This window comes from Podarcis raffonei, chromosome 1 (genome assembly GCF_027172205.1).
Source record: "Podarcis raffonei isolate rPodRaf1 chromosome 1, rPodRaf1.pri, whole genome shotgun sequence".
NCBI classification, from domain to species: Eukaryota; Metazoa; Chordata; class Lepidosauria; order Squamata; family Lacertidae; genus Podarcis; species Podarcis raffonei.
The window spans coordinates 34,064,422-34,086,588 of NC_070602.1; the positions used below are offsets into that span (position 1 = coordinate 34,064,422).

A 22,167-nucleotide genomic window follows, 5' to 3' on the forward strand; every position below is an offset into this window, starting at 1 on the left:
GAAACTGCAGATTATTACAATAATCCTGCCAATGTTTTTATCTGTTTGCAATTTATCTGTAAATATTCAATAAGCTATTTCAATTCTTTTATTAAAAAAAAAAGCTTGTTATCTTGATTTCTTGCTCTTCCAGTAAGTTTTGCCATTTCTGCATATTCCGTAAGTTTTTGTATCCATTCCTACTTTGCTGAGACTTCTGCTTCTTTCCATTTTGGGGCAAGTAGCATTTTTGCTGCTGTAGTTGCAAACATAAACCAATTTCTAAACAATTTAGGTAGTCCGGTCCCTATAATTCCCCAAAGAATTATAGGGAATTACAATTCTATGATTTTTTGGACAGTCTCAGACATTCTTAGGATATTGTGGAGTTGGTAGTTCAGGGAAGTAGGGTTAGGGATCTCAAAGGGAAATGCGGAGGTTTGGAGAGCAAAGTGTTGCACTATGGCTGGAGCGCTGGGACTATGACTTTGGGAGACCAGGCTTCGAGTCCTCAGCTATAACACTCACTAATGAGCTTGGGCCAGACGCTGGCTCTCAGTCTAACCTAGTTCAGAAATTAAAAAATTGTCCAGTAGCACCTTAGAGACCAACTAAATTTGTTCTGGGTATAAGCTTTTGTGTGCATGCACATGAAAGCTTATACCCAGAACAAACTTAGTTGGTCTCTAAGGTGCTACTGGACAATTTTTTAATTTCAACTGCATCAGACCAACATGGCTACCTACCTGAATCTACCTCAGAAAGTTGATGTGAGGAGAAAATGGGGAAGAGAGAAGCAGGCCGAGCTCCTTAGAGGGAAAGGTGCCATATAAACGTAATGATAAATATAGAATGTTCAGCACTTCAGTAAGCTAAATAGCCTGAGTTCTCTGGGAGCAGGGAAGGAATTACGGTACATAGTAGTAAAAAATAAGTATAAATTATTTGTGTAAGATATGCCTCATCATTCTTCAGACATCTTTCAATATAGAAAAAGTGGGTGGTGTGGCTGTGGGCAGAAGCAAAGAATAGCAGAATAGATTCTGATGGGGCTAAGGAAAGTTTTGTGCATCCAGTGATTTGTGGAGGCAAAGTAATGGCAGGTGCATTTGCCCATCACTGCACCCTTTTAAAAAAGCTGCTGCATTCTTTCACCTTTGCCAGCTTTGTTTCTTCACGACAACCAGCAGAAATGCTGCTTACACACTTCACAGGCAGCCCCTCGTTTATGCACATTCAGTATGTGCACTTCACACTGAACCCGAAAGTGACCTGGAAACATCATAAAGACATCACTGAAACATTAAAAGGACGCAATAGGAGTGGGGTGGGGCAGAATGGGGTGTTTGCAGGGTTTTTCCAATGGGATTCAATTATAAGCGATTTCACCGATGAGTGTGATGTCTCTGATCGTAACCCCCATGTAAACAGCGTGGTGGTGCCTGTATTATAAAGTAGCTTTCTGAGAAAATAGGCTATTTCATTAGGTACATGAAATGGCAGTTTTAATGCAACAGTTGCTAAATAGGATTGAGACAGAAAAAGCAGCCTTCTACTAACTCAAACCACTGAACAGTTTCATTCAGTATTTTCTACACTAACAGTGGGTGTCCATAATTTCAGGCAGGAGTATTTTGCAGCCCTTCCTAGAGACACAAGATTGAGCCTGGGACCTTTTTGCATGCAAAACCTGTGCTCTCCTACTGAGCTTTAACCCTTTATCTTTCTTCAAAGTCATTCAATTTAGCCATGAAGCTCACCTTGGGCCAGTCACTGTCTCTCATGTGCCTCACAGGGTTGTCATGAGGACAAAATGAGGGGGAGAAGTATGTATACTACACCATGAACTCATTGTAGGCAAGTTGGGGTACATGTGTACTAAGACAAATTTGCTTTACACATGTAGTTTTTCTGCACAAAATGTAAAGGTTTGACTTCCAGTGAGCCCAGCGGTTGGAGCATAGCAGATGCCAACTCTTCAGGAGGATTGTGGCTTCTTGCTTAACTTTGTGGATTCGTTAGCCAAGATGAAAGAAGACAGAAATATTAGTCCCTACCCAGCTTAGAACAGAACTTATCTCATTTTCCACACACTAAGGCTAAATGTATTTAGGTAAGGGAATCCTACTGTCACACAATCTTTTCTGTATTCATACCACAAAGTACTGTATGTAGTGTTAATCTTCTGTAGTTCTTATAGCAACTGTTTCCACCACAACCCCCTCCCACATAGTAGCAAAAGTAGTTCGATTCACAATAGGTTTGGTAGAGGACAGTTTCTGCTTCACCAGTTGATCACTACAGATGTGCTCCTGCGATAGTCTTTGCTAAACATTTGCATCAAGGTAAAAGCTAAGATTTAAAGGTGGGGAAATGTGGGATATATGCTGAAAACTTAATGTTTGATTCCCCCCCCCCCTTTGACTATCAATCAGCTAGCTCTGGAAATATTTATTGAGACTTGATTAATTGTGCTAACTAAACCTCTTTTTTTCCCTGTCACCCTTTGGGCATAACATTTGTTTTTGTATGAATCCTACTTAAACCACAACGGAACAGCCACAAGTGTGACAAATTAGTAGGTTATGCAGCATAGTCCATGGAAAAAGTGACATGAAATCACTTAGCTCTTTATTTTAAAAATCTGAAAATGTGCTAATTTAGAGATCGTGGGGCTTTATTGAACCCTTCCTATACAGCAGACCCCTATGCAGTCTAAAACCCACTTCTAAGGATTGATGGATCCTCTGAAAAGATATGGAATGAGGCACAGGGGGCTACAGCCAGTCAGGGGACTTGGAGGAAACCAGCAGGACCACCAAGCTAAAAGTGGTGCCTGCTCATGCGTGAATCTCTGTATCTAAGGCAGGGTGTTGATAACAACATCTATCCAGGTATTAGTATAATTAGCTGGGTAGTTAGGCCCTGAGATTGTGCTTCAAATTAACTGAATATAGTAATGAGGCTTGTTAATGGACTTAAAAACCAGTTGATCAGCACTTTGATTATGTAGAGCTTAACTAGCGCAGGCCCTCAAGTGTCACACATTTGCTTTGCCCCAACCCCCACCTATGGGAAGCCTCCCACCATTTTAACCAGTTGGTTCAGAAAACTGGAGCCGCCTCTGACAGAAAAAACAGCTTAAAGAGGCACACAGGCATTATTAGATCTTTGTCTACAATTGGTTTGGGGCCTTAAGATGCCAGTGAGAAAAGCTCTGGAAAAGGTAGCATGAAATATCAACTGGGAAAGTAGTTACCTCCAAAAGAATGACAAAGTGAAAGAGACACATCAACATTTCTAGGTGACATGGCTCTTGACATTTTGGAAAGTTCTTGGATCTGCTGCACAGAACTGGAAAAATAGTAAAGATTCGGTTCCAGACAGAATCTCTCCATTGAGCAATCTTTGTCCAAAGTACATATTTGAATCAAGAAAAGCCATGCAGGAACACTTCAATACACTCTAAAGTTAACACTGGCAATACTTCCCTTACAAGCAGCTTACTTCTGAAGCCCAGTGCAAAGTCACAAAGAAACCCCCACTCTTAAATTTACAACCACTTTATTTTACAGTATATTTGTGACATATTGGTATTAACCAAAGTTCTGAATTGTTTACAAATATAACGGCTGCCATGAGGCAATTAAAAAGTTCCTCTAAATATTAAATTTGTACATGATTTGATTTTTAACTTAATTCTCCATGTAACATCAAAATTAAAACAGAAAAGAACCAATTTAAGCAAAAATATAACCACTTTCTAGAAATAAATCTAGAAACTCTCAGATTGAAGTTTCAAAAGCATCACTTGTTGCATTAACATTCTCCTTCACTGTAAAAAAAGGAGATCTCATTCTTTTAGTGATGTTCCAGCAAATGGTTAATCAAGTCAGTTTATTAAGGCTTTTTACATGTTATTGAATCCCATCATGCCTTTCATATTTCCAGCAGCACCTTGTTGAAACTGCCGCATCATTGACTGCAGTCCTGCCATGCCACCTGGAATAAAAGAGGAATATTAAATATGGACACTTCAACATTACAGTTTGGAAGAAGCCTAGTAAGATGGATCATTTATATAAGAACCAGTCAACTGGAATCCAAAGAGTTGCACAATTAGTTCAGTGTGTGCAATGTAACTTTTGGCTTGCATTTATCCAACAGAAGCCCTTTGTGCCATATTGCAAACAGGCGACTTTTCATAGCATGCTGTGATATGTATTGCTCTTCCAAGACAAAAAAGAATGAAGACTCCACAGGGCATACAGCATGGAAGGGATAGCTTTGACAGAACAGAACAAAATGTATTAAGCATAGGTGTGTGCTAATGCTGGTAGCACAAGCTCTCATTTAACAGTTGCTAAAGTACTTGAGCTCTATTAAAAATTTATGGAAGGCAATAGCTGTCTACTCCTGCTCCAATTTGTTTTAAGAGGAAAAATTCAGTTTCAAACTGTTTGAACCCCACAAGGTGTCCTTAGCACTGATATCCAGCACCAATATGCTACTGATAGATAATTTCCATCATTCCTTCTGCAGAGAAACTGAAATTTGGCAATAACAGTCGAACTGTCCTTTAAATTTTGAAACATAACCATAGGCCTGTAAGTACTTTAGAATTCTTATCAAGACAGTTGAATTCCAAGGCAAGGCAAATATGAGAATTAAAATAGAGTTGTTAAATTACATGGTGTACCTATTTTGTTAGCCTCCTACAGTAAGCGGGGGGGGGGGGGGGAATAACAATTACCCATATGATGAAGAACTCTGGGATCCATCATCTTTGCCATCTGTTGGTTCAATTTTGCCATCTGGGATGGATTTACGTTCTTTGACATATCACCTCCTTAAAGGGGTGGGAAAACAGGAGGAGGGGAGAGGGAAATGACAAACCCATCAGAAACATTACATGGTGTTTATCCTCTTAAGTGTGCTGGCAGTTGTGTACTTTAGAGATATGCACAAGAAAAGTCACTTTTGCTAGAAATCATGCTTATTCACTCTAGAGAACTGGATTGACTGTCTGGCATTGTACAACACTGTTAAAACTTATTTGATTGTCTATAGATTGCTCCTTTCCCCCACAGTTTGGAACACTTTTAAGCAAAGAGAACATTGAGCCTCCACAGCATGGAAAAATATGACATTTGAATCCAAGACCATATCATTGAACTGCCCTGTGATCTTTGGCTGCAGGTTGGTATACAAATTTATTAAACAAAACAATGAATCATAGTCTCATTAGAAAATACTGCTTTCTTTTCAGAGAGACAATCAAGACCTATTATCTCTACCACATGTTTCAGCTTCATCTCTTAAATAGGGTCAAACACAATTTTCTGGAGTGATTCCAAGGGAAGTAGAAAAATACTGTTTGTGACTTTTACAGGACATGTCTATGAAAATGATGTTTTAAAACCAAATTTACATACAGCTTTCTCTACATGGTGATGCTCATGTAGTCTATTTTTAACATAGGAATTCATAAGCACAAAATATTATTTGTTTTTACAACTGGTCCAGAATTGGGGCTTCTAAAGTTATGCAACTGATTAAATTGGAGAACATAAAATCCATGCAACTGTAATTATTCTCACCTTTGAAAAGTCCTTTTATGCCTCCCATCTTTTTCACCATTTGTGCAAATTTTGTGTACTGTGTCAGGAGTTCTTGAACATCTCTAGTTGAAACACCAGAACCTCTTGCTACTCTTTGGATTCTTCCTGGTTGTTTACTGAAAACTTTGGCCCCGTCTGTACTATCAAGTTCTACATTAGAGAAGCCATGGGAAAATAAACAATTTATTGTACACTGTTAAAATGCTGATGAGTCAATTACAGGTTTTTTAGAAGGGCAACCACTCAAAATTCTATACTAATAGCTTAGTATTTTAGTTTTATAAACAGTAAAGATTAGGTATAATTCATTAGGGCTTTTATTCAATGTAGTAAGTACACTTCAACAGATCGGTCACTCAGTTGCTCAACTGTAGGAAACTTTACCTTGATCATTCATACTGTCCATTATTGTCATCAGTTTCTTTAGCCTTGCCATTGATTCCTGTTCGTTGCCTTTACTCATAAAATCTGTTCCGAAACCTGGGATCATACCCTACAACAATTATAAGTAAAAATTAAATGCCATTTTCAAATATATGTAGCATTTTAGTTCAGACTGAATTTTAATGTTTTAGCGCAGAATTTTCTGAACTCAGAAGAAAAAAGAATCTTATCAGATTGCAAAAGAGAACAAGTTTCAGCCATAGTTACCAAGATTTGACTGAAGGGTCCCATTTTCATGATGTTTTGGAACTGTTCATACATATCTCTTAAAGTAAATTGACCTGAAGTGCAAAAGAAGTGAGAATCAACGATAAAAAAAAAATTAGGTTGCTACACTCAATCATTCTAAAACACACTTATGAATAGGTGTTTTGAGCTGTTACACAGTGTATTAGTAATACTTTTGGCACAGCTTACCATGTTTTAATTTCTCTATGAGTGCCTCATTGTCATCCAATTTCAATTCATTTACTTTATCTATCAGTCCTTCAATATCTCCCATACCTGTAATACAAAAAGGCATCTTCAGTAGCTAAAATAAAAACCTTATGAGATTTTTAAATAATCTGAACACATTGAAGAATATATTTTTAGAGAGGTTTTTTTTGGTTCTATCGGCAATTAATACATACCAAGAAGCTTGCTGATGAAGGGTTGTGTTTTAAAAGGTTCAAAGTCATCTATATGTTCTCCAGTACCAATAAAAATGATTGGACTTTTAGTGGCAGCCACTCTGCAATGAAGCACAAAGTCAACTATAAGTCAATTCAACACAGAGCATTCTAGTGTGCAAGATGGATTTTAAATAAAATTTATCATTCTGAATTTGAAAAACGTCATTAAAAATTGTGAGCCAAATCACAGTGGATACAGCATAAACCTACTTAAATTTATTTATGCTTAAAGAATAGGTAAAGTAGCCTCATCACAATACTTAAGTCACTGGATTCTGCTGCTTGAAAAATGGATTCCACATTATTAGAGATTGTTTAGCATAGAGCCAAACATCCACACCCCAGTGTAACAAGAGGTGGCAATTACTCTTAATTTCCCCTTGAGAGAAAATAAGGTTCTTCAAAATAATATTACCAAAGCAAAGGACTAGCATTACTTTCTGAACAGTTTTACTGTACTCAGCTATTTACAGTCACTGCAGTGCTACTTAGTTCCATAATTAAGTGAAAATATACTTACGCACTGAGTGCCCCACCTCCCTTTGCATGGCCATCCAGTTTTGTTACAATCACAGAAGCAACATCAACTTTATCTTTGAAAGCCTTTGCTTGAGCTTCACAGGCTTGACCAATAGAGGCATCCATCACATAAACAATATTGTCTGGTTGCTGTAAGTATTTACACAAGCAAGAGCAAATAATTAATTTCTCTCTTTCCAACTGCTTTCATATCAGCAAGTATAAAGAAAAAATGTAGAAAAGTGTTTTACCATTTTTGCATGTTATCAAAGGAGAAGACAAATCATTTGCAGTACTACACAATGCTAATAATTACTTATAGCCAATAATTATTCTGATCTTAATATAATATGAAGGCCCAGTTTAAAATTTCCTAAAATTTTGAACTTTTAAAAGTGGGAAGGTTTACAGTGCCCTCAAAATCATGCATCTGCAACATATACCAGACTTATTGGTAATAGTCTGCATAAATATATGGGACCTCAGACGGCTAGAGCGAATATGGCGGGGTGCCTGTGACGGAGCCTCAAGAACATCTTATAGGGCTTTTATGAAAACCTACGAGATGGCGGTGAAGGCTGCTAAGAAGTCTTACTTCTCGGCCTCCATTGCATCCGCTAGCTCTCGCCCGGCGCAATTATTTAGTATAATCAGGTCTTTAACGTCCCTTGAGGGACAGCCAAATTTAAATAACAATTTGACACACAGCTGTGAGGCATTTGCGAGCTTTTTTGCGGAGAAGGTCTTGTTGCTCCGCCATGACCTCCCTGCCAATTTGGATACAATAAATGAACTGGAGGCCCCTCGACTGTCCTCGGGTCCAGTATTGGACCACTTCGACCGGATATCCCCAGCCGATGTGGACAGACTCCTCCGTGCTGGAAAGCCCACCACCTGTCCTCTCGACCCGTGCTCGTCTTGGCTGATTAGAGCGTGTCCAGACGAGGTGCGGGCCCTCCTGGGGGATATCATCAATTTGTCCCTTGGCACGGGGACATTCCCAGGGGAACTGAAGGAGGCAGTGGTGCGCCCGCTCTTAAAGAAAACATCATTAGATCCTTTAGATCTATCCAATTTCCGCCCGGTTTCGAATCTTCCGTTCCTGGGTAAGGTGATTGGGAGAGCGGTTGCTGAACAGCTTGGTGGGTTTCTGGATGAAACATCGGCTCTGGATTCATTTCAGTCCGGCTTCCGAGCTGGTTATGGGACCGAGACGGCTCTGGTTGCCCTAACAGATGATCTTCGTAGACAGCTGGATCGAGGCGGGTCGGGGCTGCTGATTCTTCTAGATCTGTCAGCAGCTTTCGACATGGTCGATCACGAACTTCTGGACCACCGCCTTGCCGACGTGGGGATCCAGAGCACAGTCCTTCAATGGCTGCGCTCGTTTCTCTCTGGTCGGGGACAGAGGGTGGCGCTTGGGGGGGAATTGTCATCGCGCCACTCCTTGGTGTGTGGAGTACCTCAGGGTGCGATACTCTCCCTGATGCTTTTCAACATCTTTATGCGCCCCCTTGCCCAGCTTGTCTGGAGTTTTGGGCTGGGTTGCCATCAGTATGCCGATGACACCCAACTCTATCTGTTGATGGATGGCCATCCTGACTCGGCCCCAGACACACTGACCAGATGTTTGGAAGCTGTGGCTGGATGGTTACATGGGAGCCGGTTGAAGCTAAATCCTTCGAAGACAGAGGTCCTGTGGCTGGGACGGGACGATATGGGATTGGGGGGGCAACTCCCATCTCTTGCGGGGGTGCAATTAGTGCCAGCACCGTCCGTTAATAGTTTGGGTGTAATCTTCGACACCTCCCTTTCCATGGAGGCGCAGATTGCAGCTATAACAAAGGCGGCATTTTTCCATCTCCGCCAAGCTAAGCAGTTGGCTCCTTACCTCTCTCACCCTGACCTAGCCACTGTGATCCACGCGACGGTCACCTCCAGACTGGATTATTGTAACTTGCTCTACGTGGGGCTGCCCTTGAGACCCAGAAACTCCAGCGGTGCAGAATGCTGCAGCGAGACTCCTTACGGGGTCTTCGCTGCGAGATCATATTCACCCGGTGGTATACCAGCTGCACTGGCTCCCGGTGGAGTACAGGATCAGGTTTAAGGTGCTGGTTTTAACCTTTAAAGCCCTATACGGCCTAGGACCCTCGTACCTACGGGACCGCCTCTCCTGGTATGCCCCACAGAGAAACTTACGGTCTTCAAATAAAAACATCTTGAAGGTCCCAGGCCACAGAGAAGATAGGCTGGCCTCAACTAGAGCCAGGGCTTTTTCGGCTGTGGCTCCGACCTGGTGGAACACTCTGTCACAAGAGACTAGGGCCCTGCGGGACTTGACATCTTTCCGCAGGGCCTGCAAGACAGAGCTGTTCCGCCAGGCCTTTGGACAGGGCACAGCCTGACTCCCTCCCTTGGCAATCTTCGCGGAGCTCTGGCCCAATGGTGGCCGGTGGCTTGAATTTAATTAATTTTATAATGAATGATTTTAGAGTGTTGTTTGTGCTGTACTTTTGTACTGTTTTATTGTTGTTAGCCGCCCTGAGCCCGGCTTCGGCTGGGGAGGGCGGGATATAAATAAAATTTATTATTATTATTATTGTTGTTGTTGTTGTTGTTGTTGTTGTTGTTGTTGTTATTATTATTATTATTATTATTATTATTATTATTATTATTAAATATAGCCCAGCATCAGTCTATTTAGCTCTGTATTAGATCTGAGTCATCAAAGAAGTTGAGGGACTCCATTTTATGACTCCTTCAATTATTATTACTATTATTTATTAAATTTGCATACTGTCTTATATCCGGCCTCAGGGCGGTTCACAGGATAAAATCAAAATATAAAACCACAAAATACATAATCATAATCAAAATAAAAACAGAAACAACCCAATAACCCCCCTCCCGACACATTTTAAAAGGGCATAGGATATCAATCAACCAAAGGCCTGGTTAAAGAGGAACTTTTTGCCTGGCACCTAAAAGTGTATCATGAAGGCGCCAGGTAAACCTCCATGGGGAGAGCATTCCACAGATGGGGAGTCACTGCAGAAAAGGCCCATTCTCGTATTGCCACCCTCTGGACCTCTCGCGGAGAAGGCACATGAAGAAGGGCCTCAGAAATTGATCTCAGAGTCCGGGTAGATTCATATGGAAGGAGGCGGTCCTTGAGGTATTGCGGTCCTGGCCATTTAAAGCTTTATAGCTCAAAACCAGCACTTTGAGTTGGGCCCTTCAAAACAGTCCCTGACCCAAAAAGCAAAAATTGTCCATGATTATTTGCCCTATGTTATGAATAGACCCAAAATTTGCAATCCTGTGTACACTTACTAAAGAGTAAGCCTCACTGAATCTAGGGATTAATTTTGATAAGGCAGTACTTCAGGATTTCTGCATGACTACTTTCAGCACGGTTGTCAAAAATAAAGCTATTGTGTACAATACTTACTATGGCATTGGCAACTTGTAACATTTCTTCAAAGAGTGAGTCTTCCTGCTTGTGACGACCACTTGTGTCGACAATTATTATTTCAAAGTTTTCGTTCTTAAATTTTTCAACACCTTCAGATGCAATGATCACAGGATCCATTTCTGTGTAACTGTTCCAACAGGAACACACATGCTTCAGTTACATGGACAATGTTACCAAGCAGATTTCAACGAGATGGTTCTCTGGCAGGAAACACCCACTATCACTGAGTGATAGTGACTGGTTTACAATCCCCACCCCAACACACAAATGCACATGCACTTTAAATTTCAGCCTGTAACAGTAGAGGAAAAGGAAAGAGCACACTGGGTGCAGTATGAGTGCCAGTGCAATGAACGCAGGCTTGGAAATAAAGTTGGGCTAAGGTCCTGCTACTTTGCTAACTAGTGGGAGCTGGAGGCAAGGAAGAGGCTAGCATGTTCCTCAGCAGCCCTTGGCAATTATCCTCACAAACTGCAGTTTTGCACACATATAGTTCGTTCTATTTTTCTGGGACAAGCAACATTGCAATGTTGTATACAGCTGTTTTGTTTTTGCAAATTTATCTGCAATAACTGGCACTGGATTATTGGGTCCTATTTGGATTGTTCTTTTTTCTTTTTTGTGAACTGCTATTAATTAATTATGAAAACCAGTCTATAAATTTAGTAAATATGTAACGGGACGGCATGCTCATGTAATTCCTCCAGAGAAAAAGCCCCGTTTGGAGAATGGAGGGTTGTTGAGTGTGACTAATGGACTTCAATGTCAACGTATGTCTATATAGTGGTACCTCTACTTACAAGCACCTCTGGTTACATATCCTTCGGGATACGCACACAGCAAACCCGGCAGTATTTTTCCAGGTTTCACTGTGCGCACATGCGCAGAAGCGCTCTACCACACCGCATGCATGCACAGAACAGGCACCTCCGGTTGCGAAAACCTCAAGATCCGACCGGAGCTCCGGAACGGATCCCGTCCGCAACCGGAAGTACCACTGTACTGTGAGAACAGGGATGTACGGTGCGATTATGTACATGTAGCAGGATTGTATAGAGAGCTCTACTGAAACCCCAACTCTCTCTCTCTCTATATATATATATATATATATATCTGCATGCCCTCCAGATGTTGTGGCCATCAGCCTCAGCCAACATAGCCAAGGGTCAGGGACGATGGGAGTTTGAAACAACTTCATCTTGGGGGCAGCACACTGACTAATATTGTTCTTCAAATATCATTTCAGAATCTGATATCATAATTTTTGCAACAGAACTTAGTTAAAGATACATACCTGCCATAGAATGGAATTCTTGCTTTTGTTGCGTTCTGTTTTAACTGGTCAAAAGCACCTGTAGAATTCAAACAGTATTTGTTAGCCATGTAGAATATGCACATCTAGTGAAAATGGAATCGCTGGGGGGAAAGTATTTTACCTGCTCTGTAAGTATCTGCGCATATCAAGCATGTCTTCCAGCCTTTCCTCTGGTAGTAGTATGCCAACTATTAATAAAAAATCCAAAGATCTAATGATAATGTCAAGTTTAGTATTAAGAACTCTCAAGAACATTACATCACGTTTTCATTATTTTTCAGTGCCCAATAGGAAGACCAAAATGGGCCTTGTGGCACAAGCAGCAATTAACGCTAATCAATACGGTGCATGAGAACAGTAAGGTTCTTTCATTTCAGACACGCTTTCATTTGTAAGCTCTTAGGGCAGAACCCTGAGCTGCAGAAGATATGGGTTCTGCTGCCTTTATATGACATTTACAGTGAAGATTTACTGTCATGCAGTGACAGGTGGCTTGCACTATATGCCACTATTTTCAAGTCTAGTCAAGGTATGGCTATGTACAAGATGTACACTCTATAAAAGGACAACAAACCAGTGACCTTCATTTTATGATCTCCTGCAATGATAGGATTAGATCCATCCTTGACCAGAGAGGAACACACTAACTAGATGCTACTCCAGTGCTAAGAGACCTTCTTAAATGGTAATAGTCATGCTAGTGGCTGCAAAGAGATGTTGGAAACTGATGAATGTCATGTCTTCCCCTCTTCAGGAAGAAGCTTCCACTGGATCAGCATTCCTTTTGGAAATGAAAGAAGCCTTTCTGTTCATGGACCAGCAGGTCTAGATTCAATCAAAAGTAGTTAAGCTCAAAGTCCCAGAAATCTATCTGTGGCAAATTCTTTATACAAGAAAGATTTTGCCTTGTAACACCTGAATGCACCCCTAAAATTTAGTTCAGTTTTGTTCATAGTCACAAATGTCTATCTGAAAGCAAACATTCTATATTAAATATTATGAAGAATGCAAGTTACCTTTGAACATGATGTTGTTTTGCCACTTCCTTGCAGCCCTACAAACATTATGATATTCTGTTTTCCTTTTGTTGGTGTCCAGGCTTTTACTCCAGGATCTACGAGCTATAAAGCAAAAAGTATACATGTGTGCTAAGAAGCAAAGCTTCAGAATCACAGTAACACAAAAGATTTTCAGTGTGCAGTTTTGTTTGAAGATTTAATATCTTTTTCCAGCATCATCTTTTTCCAGCATCAAAGTAAAACAATGGTATCCTACATTAGTAAATGGTAACATTGCCCAGTTCTGTGCCACTCAAAACCCCTCCAATTACCTAGCAGTGATACAAACCAGTGCCAGTGAACAAGTTTAATAAGACCATCCTTACAGTCATTAAGACAGGGGTGGGTAAACTCTGGCCCAGCACAGGTCCCAATTTCTCCCACAAGGTCACATTCCCCACCCCATCCCACCTGCTCCCCATATATGACATCACATGCAGAGATGGTAGAGACACAGCAGGATCAGCTGTAAGACTAACACGCCACCAATCCCTGGAGAAAACGGGCTTGAAGTCTTTGAAGCAGTGTTTCTTTGCAAGCATGGTGCACTAATGTCCCTACAATCATCACCCCACTGTGAAGTCAGGTGAACAGCACATACACCTGCTTTTGCAGTACTCTCAATTGGGGTATTCTAGCTATACAATTGGTATAAAATCCAGTTCATTTTAACTACACCATTGCTCCTTTTAGAGATCACACTAAATCACAGTTCAAGCTAATCATAGTCTGGAAGTCAACCGACCATAATTTCAACTCCCAAATGTGAAGGCAAGCCACTGATTAGAACCATTTGTCTTTCCTCCTCACCTGCTAAGCACTGTTGCTTCTTTGCACAATGGACTCCAGAAGCAGAGCAATTGCTGTAACTACAGTTTTGTCAATATAACCACCACACTAAAATTGAGGTAGCACAAACTTTGGTTTGGTATTAACTTGAGCCACTGTCAACTGTATAAAGGGTAGATCTCACCAATGCTGGCTAATAACCTACTCCACTCAACAGATTATTGCAACACATGTAACACAATGCTTAAGATTATAGTTTCTGCAGTAGAAAGAAATATGTAAAATGAGTAAGAATAAAATCTGCATTGTGGTAAAGATGTCCCATAACCATTGCTGTTTTATGTCTTAGCAAGATTGCACATACCTACAATTAGAGTGGCAATGGTCACTCAATATTCATATAGAAATGTGGCAACAATGTTAATATGAGAATGTGAGGTAGAAAAAAGGAATGTTTGATCAGAAAAAGAAGGAAGCCTAGAGTGCTAGGCTGTATTAAAGCAAGTAACATATGGATTAGAAAAACCAACTGTACTACTATTTAATATATTTTACCTTAACAAGTTCTTTAAAGACAGCATGTTGAATCATTTTCCTTTTATTTAGGCCAGAAGCCATTTCTTCAAGATCAATAGCAGATCTATATTTCAAACAGAAAATAAGCAATACAAGATCAAAAGCAATAGAACAGAAATGTTATGTTGAATTCAATGGGAATTGCATCCAAGAGCATGTTTAGGAGCATGGCGTTACCAAACTTACTCAAAGACTCCCTCTCCCTACGATTTTCAGTAACAGCTACTCATCATGTGCCCACTCTGCAGGAGGCATGAAGAATGGCAACATAAGAACAGGCCTTCTCAGTGGTGGCTTTTAAAGGGAGGCATGCCTGGTGTCATGTTTAGCTATTTTTAGGCATAGGCAAAGACTTTCCTCTTTACTCATTTTCAGGCATTTTTTACCCTTTTTTGTGGGGTGGGATCTGTAAGACCTATGCTTTATCCATATAACTGTTTTTAGATTTTCATTATTTGTGTTTGTTTGAACTGGTTTGCATGCATGTCGCTTTGTGAATAACAAATATAATAATAGAACAACAACATTAATGTTAATCAAGTAAAGATGGACAGATAATCATTATACTATGCTTTTGTGCAAAAACATTTGTGTATTCAGAATAGTGTTTTGCTCATCCACATATAAAACAACTAACACCTTTCATATGTCAGTCATACGTATTCCATGGCCCAAGTAAATTTCATTGCAAGCAGGGTTCCAGCTTGCTATTTCAGTTCGGTCTTGGCAGCTTGCCCATAAGTACATACAGTTACTCATGTCTCCTACCCTTCCTTCCCAGCCATCAATTTGTTATAGAAGTGCTGTATCTTGCATTATTCTGAAGGTGCTGGATGTTAGGACTACTTATAATAGAGTTACTATAGGCAGAATTCAACAGGGAAACTTCTACTTGTGGAACAAGACTTCTCCCTAGCACCACCTCTGCAGCCATACACTCACATTCTAAATCTGCTCTGGAGGCTCATCACCCCCAACGCACCAACTCTCTGGAGCAGATTTTGAGGGTGCACTAGGGGGAAGAGAGGATGGAGAAGTATGTTGCACAAGAGGAAGTCTGTTCCATTTGCATATGGGCAGAGTTGTATAATACCCCATATTTTTACAAGGATTGTACTTCGATTTGTGTGGGGCAGATAAGCTATGTCAGAAGAGCACTTAATGAGACATCAGTTATTCCTCTGAAACTAGAAATTGAACTGATTTAAGTTGGGTATTAATTTAGTAGTATGAAGAAGTCACCCATGGCTCTCTCAAGACACAAGCAAGCAAAGATAATCACTGCAGAAAATTGTACATCTTTATGTTATCTTGGTTGGATCACTTACTTGACATTTTCTCTCAGTTGTTTCACTAACTTAATGTTGACATCAGCTTCCAGTAATGCTGTACATACTTCTTTTAACATAGCATTTAAAACCTTGTAAGGAGAAAACAAAGACAATTCAAAAAATGTTAACGTCCTGAATTTTGTTAATCCAATATTTCAAAGTAAATTACATTTGTAGTAAAAAGTTGTTGTTCAACCATTCAAACAATACAAATTAAATCTCAGTTAATTAGTTGCCACAGCTGCCACACAGTATGTTTTAAGCAGCTCTCACTTGTTTCATGGTACAGTATGTACAAATTTAACCTTATTACTTTAAGCTTGGGCCATTTTCTTCCAAAGCCAAATTTGATTATGAAGAGATAATAATTCTTACCTTCTAGTTAACTATCATCATTACAACACACATGCAAATGCTACGTACCTCTTCATTGATAATTGTAGCATTGCTCAGAGAGCGCAATGCTGAGGTTATTTTCCTCCCAAGATCTGCTAAAACCATTTTGGCAACTTCAAAGACAACTCAAATATGATCTGTAAAAGAATCATTAAAATATCAATGACATATTGTCTCTCATGAGAACTAAACTTTCAGTATTATGAACATTAAAATATTTTTAGAAGTAGCACATGAAGATTTTTTAAAAGATGTGGTACAAAAGAACAAAGCTAATCAACAAGGTACTGAGATAGAAATATCCTCTGAAAATTGTTCCTACTAATATATTTTGATTTTTTCATAGTCAGAGTTAACATGTTGAATAATTACAGCCATCAAATTTTGCATGTTAAATTATGCAAATATTTAATGCTTCAATGTTTATATAAAATTTATAGCTGCATAGAAAGATAAGTTCTGTTGAGTTTCCTAAGCTTCCTTTTGTCAAAAGATAAACCTTCCATAATCACTGGATCAAGAACATTTAGGCTGCAAACCTATACACACTTACTCCCTGCAAGTCCCACTGAAATCAGTTAGGCTGAATTCTGAATAAACATGGATGGGACTGTAGCGCACATTTGAAATGCATTTAACTTTCTCGAACATTTTCTAACTATTTTTTTTCCAATGTCAATAAGTATTATTTAGAAAACAGATTATTCTGCAAGGATCCAAAGGCTGTGATCATATTAAAGTGGGATTTGTAACTTTCCTTTCAACAGCAGGCCCCCACCTGCACTGCATAAAGATCAGACTACTCTGAGAGCTTCCTCTGTTTCAAAAGTGGTTTGCAGCATTACGGAAGGCTATTGCAGAAACATGCCTAAAGCCTTCGTGGGCACACAGGAATGAATGCAGTTCTTTGGACCCCAACCCAATCTGTGTTGTGCCTCAGCTAAAAGAATTTATTCATTTCTGAGAACAGGTAATGTGAGAGGAATCAAATCTTAAGAAAGGAAACAACGAAAGGTATTTAGGTTACTCTGCTTTACTAGATAAATGATGGACTATGGATACTAGCTGTGAGAAAGGTAATAGCATTAAACAAGTTCTGGATTATGCATCAAGTATTCAAATCTACTACTGGCAAAGCCCAATGTTACAACTATATCAATTTTCAAGATAAGTTAACACAACCCACAAATTAACCTGAGCAATCAAATTACTCACGCCAAAGAACGTTAAGTGCTTGCTGGATTGGGCCAATGCCCCATCTAGCCCAGCATCCTGTTCCCACAGTGGCCAAACAGTTGCCTGTGGAAAATCCATAAACGAGCACTTTCCCTTCCTGCAGTTTCCAGCAACTGGTATTCAGAAGCATTACTGTTTCCAACCATGGAGGCAGAGCACAACCATCAAGGCTAGTAGCAACTGATACCCTTATATTTCATGAATTTCTCTAATTCTCCTTTAAGGCCATCCAAGTTGGTGGTCATCACTTCCTCATGTGAGAGTAAGTTCCATAGATAAACTATGTGCTGCATGAGGCAGTAATTTCTTTTACCTGTCCTGAATCGTCCAATATTCAGCTTCCTTTAATGTCAACAAGTTCTAGTATTATCAGAGAGGTAGAAACCATTTTTCTATCCATTTTCTTTAGGTAATGCATCATTTTATAAACTATCATGTCACCTCTTGCCTGCCTTTTCTCTGAACCAAAAAGTCTCATGTACCGCAGCCTTTCTTCATAGGGGAGTTGCTCCACCCTCTTGTTTTTGTTTCAAAACTTTTCCAGTTCTACAATATCCATTTTGAAGTGAGGCAAGCAGAACTGTACGCATTGTTTCAAATGTGATCACACCAAATATTTGTATATGTATAATTATCCCTGGTGTGGAATTTGCCATTTTCACAGCTGCCACACACTAGGTCAACGTCTTCATTCTGTATTACCTTAATTATCTGCATATTTTGTCACAAGTAAGTCTTGCTATATTGAGTTAAGAGTTACTCCCAAGTTATTGTGTATGAAATAGTAGCCAAAGGTAAGCTTCTTTGTTTTGGACTTTCTAATTAAAGGCTAAACATCATGTTTCAAATGGCAGACATTAGCAGAGATAATGGGAAACATTTCATAACCTAAAACAAACTCATCAAATTAGGTTTACTGCAACTGTATCTTACTTTAACTGATTTCTTTTATCTAATGTATAAAAGTACATACAAATTTGATTCAATTTTAGTTGCTTAATATAAAATATATAACAGCAATGTCGGGGTTTTTTTTAACCTTTTGAATTAAGTCTTTTCAGTAACATTTATTATGAAAAATCAAAGAAACTAGTCTATGCTTACTGTATAACCAGAAAACATAAAAACTGGCTGGGATTTACAGCCAGTTGTTTACAGAGTTTTGCTAGATAAGCCAAAAACTGTGGCCTTAGTCTGGCTGTGCATTTGTGGTGCTCCAGACCCACTGGCCTCAAAACAGCCAAGGAAGCTCCTGCCATCCTCCTTTGTAGGAAAGAGTATAACAAGCTTCAGCAACCAAGGAGCCAAACCACACTTTCCTTTTAATCTTGGCACTAGGGAGGGGACAGGGAGCACAAGTTCACCAGAGAGTAGAAATGGACTCCACAAAAATGTTAAAAAACCAGTAAGACTTGCATTTCCTCAATAGTTCAAAACAGTATTTGTAAGAGTCCCTTATCACCAGTAGCAGAAATAGAAACTGAAAGGTAAAAAAATGTGCAACCTTACCTCTAGTGCAGATCATCTTAATTTGTTCAACTCATGAGGGAAACATATGGTTAAACATGTCAGTGCAGAAGGAAGCAAAGCTCCCAGTTCATCTCTACTTTTCCCTCCAGGTAGCTAGTTCAGCACCTGCCCACTATACCTTCTAGTGAAAAGAACCAGCAACAACCTCCATGGATCACAATAATTCTTTATGACTTAGTTCCCTGCTGACTGACACCTCCTGATACCTGCAAATGTGATATCTAATTGTGGTGTCCCACTTTCACAATGGATGTCTGCTTGTGAAAATGGGACTTATCTCCGCCCCACCTACAGCTTGCCCCAGAGCGCTCTCTCGGGGGGGGGGGGGAGCGGATGTGGAGGGAGGGAAATTCTGTTGCACCTGCTGGCACCACACTGGAGCTCCCAAAAAAGGTACTAAAGATGGGGTTGTTACGTTTAGTAGGTAAGTATTAGGATACTATTGCAAACTAAAAGAGCACAAGTGTTCCCAGAATAAAAGAGGAGGCCTGGAACTATTTACAGTACTATTTTCTTGGATTACAATCTTAAAAACACTTAGTAGAAGGTATGTTCCAACAAACTTATAGGGGTGTAATTATAAGCAACCTCATTTGCAACTGCACTACCAGTGGCTAAACTCTTTTTATTTTCACTGTAAACAGATTGCTTTTATTATATCTTGCAAGCAGCCTTGGAGTCACAGATTTGATAGAAAATTGAAGTGTTTTAAATAATCTACACACATACAGGATTTTTTTAAATTGAACTAGCCATAGATTTCACAGGTAACAATAAAACTGAAACTGTAGCTGAAAAACTTTAACAGCTGATCAAATACACCAAACAACTAGGGGCCACTTCACATGTAACATGGTTTAAAGCTGCTGCATTTCACAAGTGATAATATATTTTTAAAAGGTCACTGGGAAGCCCATGCACACATAAATTTCCCAACTGAATACTTTTGGTTAAAAAAATGAGTATTTGTGTTGTACTTTGCACTTTCACGGAGGGTTTTTTTTAATGTGGTCCTTTGAACTATGTCGTAGTTAATCTGAATGGAGGCTCAGAATCTGTTTTGAATGTAATAGCACAGCCCTACATCGCATGGAATGAGAAATAACGAGCATATGGGATTACCATCACACATACGGAGAAAAGCTTCGAGATTATACAGCAAGGCCGCCGAGGCCTTAAGCAACAACCGTCTCGCCCGATTCAGACTGAGCAATTTTTGGCCTCGCCGCAAAAGCAAGTTTCACCTCACCAACACGCCACCCGGCGATCTCCTCCCAAGCCAAGCTGCCCACAGCCCTGAAGTTTGGAGAGATCCAGGGCAACAGCTGGGCAGAACCCAGAAAGGAGCGCCAAGTTTTTATTCGCACCCAAGCGCTGCAGCCACCCGCCCCATCACAAGACTCACCCAGAACAGCAGATTCCCCCCTCCTTTTGCTTCTAAAGCGGCGGCGGCCTGGCCCGGCCCGGCCCCGCGACGAGAGCCGCGCGACAGGAAGCCCTCACGAAGCCGTTAACTCAGGCCCAGCACCGGTAACGAGCACCGTCCCCTCCAGTCTCCCCCAGCATAACCGGGAAGAATGTCACGTCACCACTACACGGAGCTTGCGAAGTTAACAGCCTCTCTCACAAAAAAGGGGGGAAACACCCCGCGCGCACTTCCGCTTCCGGGGCATTTATAAGACCCCGCCCACTGTGAGTCCGGGTATTGAAAAGTATTGAAACCATGCGTGCGCCAGTGAGTGCAGAGGTGGAGTGAGGGTACAGCACGTCTTTAGGGCGCAGGCGGGGTTGGAGAGGTTTCCTTTCGATTCAGATCTTTAGAGCAATTGTCCAGCAGGGGTTTTAGACTTCTAATCTGTTTTAGGATTTTGTTTTGTTTGTTTTAAAGCAGGGTTGAAAATTTGTCTTAGTTTTACTGTTTTGTCTTTGATAAACCGCTTTAGAGTTTTGTTTTCTTTTTTTTTTTACGATCCAGCGGTGATATGCTTTATGAAATAAATAAGCAGAAAGGAAATGGTATGTTGACCTCTTAAGTGTGAGAACGAAAGCGGTTTGCCCCATCAAATGTTGATGTGCGACATCTGGCTTTAATCTTTATGAATGAACTATGAGGATTTTAATTTTATTTGCGAACCACCTATAATATGCTTAAGGGTCGCTTCTTTTTTAAAAAATCAAGCGTCTAGCTATCCGAAAAGCAAGTGTAAGCTAACTGCAAAAATTTCCTATAAGGAATTGCTTGTGAATATATTATAAACGTGCTTTTGGAAACTCGGCGCTTCTGTCAGTTCACGGTCTAATCCTGTCCCAACACTTACGAAGCAACATTTCACCTACTTAAGTGATCTGGTTTGGCACGCTAGTAAGTAAAGTCTAAAAATAAGCATTTACTTAAAGGAAAAGGGGGGCGGGGCGGAAAACGAACATCTTGGATAGAAAACAATAAATGTATTGTGTCCAGTGGATATTTTAAAAGGACGTACTTAAACTTGTCCTTCCTGAGTTAGCCACTTATGGATAGTAGGGCATGCCAGATAAATAAACCAGTTCTTTGATATGCTGCTACAATAGTTGGCATCCGTTTCGCTCGGGAGACGATGGAAGAGTGGCCCCCTCTCAAAACGCTGAAGGTTTATAACTTAAGCAAGGTGACCAGATTGGGGGGGGGTGAGAAATGTGGATCCTTTATTGTAAAGCTTTTTTAAACAGCATTACTGTTATTTCTATGAAAGGGAGCCTATTTAACGCGGTGTTGGCGTATGTTCATTTTAAGTAACTTTGTATTTTCATGCTTTTGCCACGCATGATGGGGGGGGCGTTTCTGCTAACTGCACGTGCGAACCAGAAACCGTTGGCGGGGGGGGGGCGGGACCCACTGCGCGCGTTCCTGTTGGATACCGTATCAGAAAACCTTCAGAAAGCGGCCCCTTTGCCAACAAGGGGCGTTGGGCGTCACCATCACGCACCGTAAGGGGCGGGGCTCTGTTAAGCCGCGTCTGTCATCGCGCCTCGGCGTATCTCTCGGCGAGAGCGATTCCTCATTTTCTTCCAGGGCTGGTGAGCATAGCGACTGCTCCGCGCATGCGTCCACCAAGGATGGGGGTTTTTACATAAATGGATTCAGCCGCCGAACGGAGACGTCAGACCCTTTGCTGACGTATCTCGATTCTGCCAGTCAGGATTGTGAAGGGAGGGCGGTCTTCCCGGCGCATGCGCGGTGT

General features: G+C 40.6%; 1 protein-coding gene and 1 long non-coding RNA gene across 5 annotated transcripts in view; one reads left to right on the forward strand and one right to left on the reverse strand.

Moving 5' to 3' along the window:
- The window catches only part of SRP54 (signal recognition particle 54), a 33,511-nt gene extending 11,491 nt beyond the window's left edge, over nt 1–22,020 (reverse strand). The window contains exons 1-17 of one of the 4 annotated variants that reach the window (XM_053380340.1): nt 20,352–20,611; nt 18,833–18,896; nt 16,208–16,317; nt 15,782–15,873; nt 14,433–14,517; nt 13,047–13,151; nt 12,152–12,218; nt 12,010–12,067; nt 10,692–10,842; nt 7,239–7,387; nt 6,677–6,777; nt 6,462–6,548; nt 6,252–6,325; nt 5,985–6,093; nt 5,580–5,750; nt 4,733–4,828; nt 3,527–3,981 (exon numbers count right to left, since the gene is read on the reverse strand). In XM_053380340.1, coding sequence (XP_053236315.1) covers nt 3,890–3,981; nt 4,733–4,828; nt 5,580–5,750; nt 5,985–6,093; nt 6,252–6,325; nt 6,462–6,548; nt 6,677–6,777; nt 7,239–7,387; nt 10,692–10,842; nt 12,010–12,067; nt 12,152–12,218; nt 13,047–13,151; nt 14,433–14,517; nt 15,782–15,873; nt 16,208–16,285 — 1,515 coding nt within the window. In that variant the 5' untranslated portion in view covers nt 16,286–16,317; nt 18,833–18,896; nt 20,352–20,611 and the 3' untranslated portion in view covers nt 3,527–3,889. Of the gene's footprint in view, nt 1–3,526; nt 3,982–4,732; nt 4,829–5,579; nt 5,751–5,984; nt 6,094–6,251; nt 6,326–6,461; nt 6,549–6,676; nt 6,778–7,238; nt 7,388–10,691; nt 10,843–12,009; nt 12,068–12,151; nt 12,219–13,046; nt 13,152–14,432; nt 14,518–15,781; nt 15,874–16,207; nt 16,318–18,832; nt 18,897–20,351; nt 20,613–21,912 lie in introns of those variants that run through there. The other 3 variants (XM_053380350.1, XM_053380330.1, XM_053380357.1) reach the window with 3 other exon arrangements.
- On the forward strand, nt 3,953–6,231 carry LOC128409877 (uncharacterized). The gene is made up of 2 exons (XR_008329330.1): nt 3,953–4,042; nt 5,070–6,231. It is a non-coding gene; the product is annotated as an uncharacterized LOC128409877 (long non-coding RNA).
- Nucleotides 22,021–22,167: the final 147 nt, after the last annotated feature.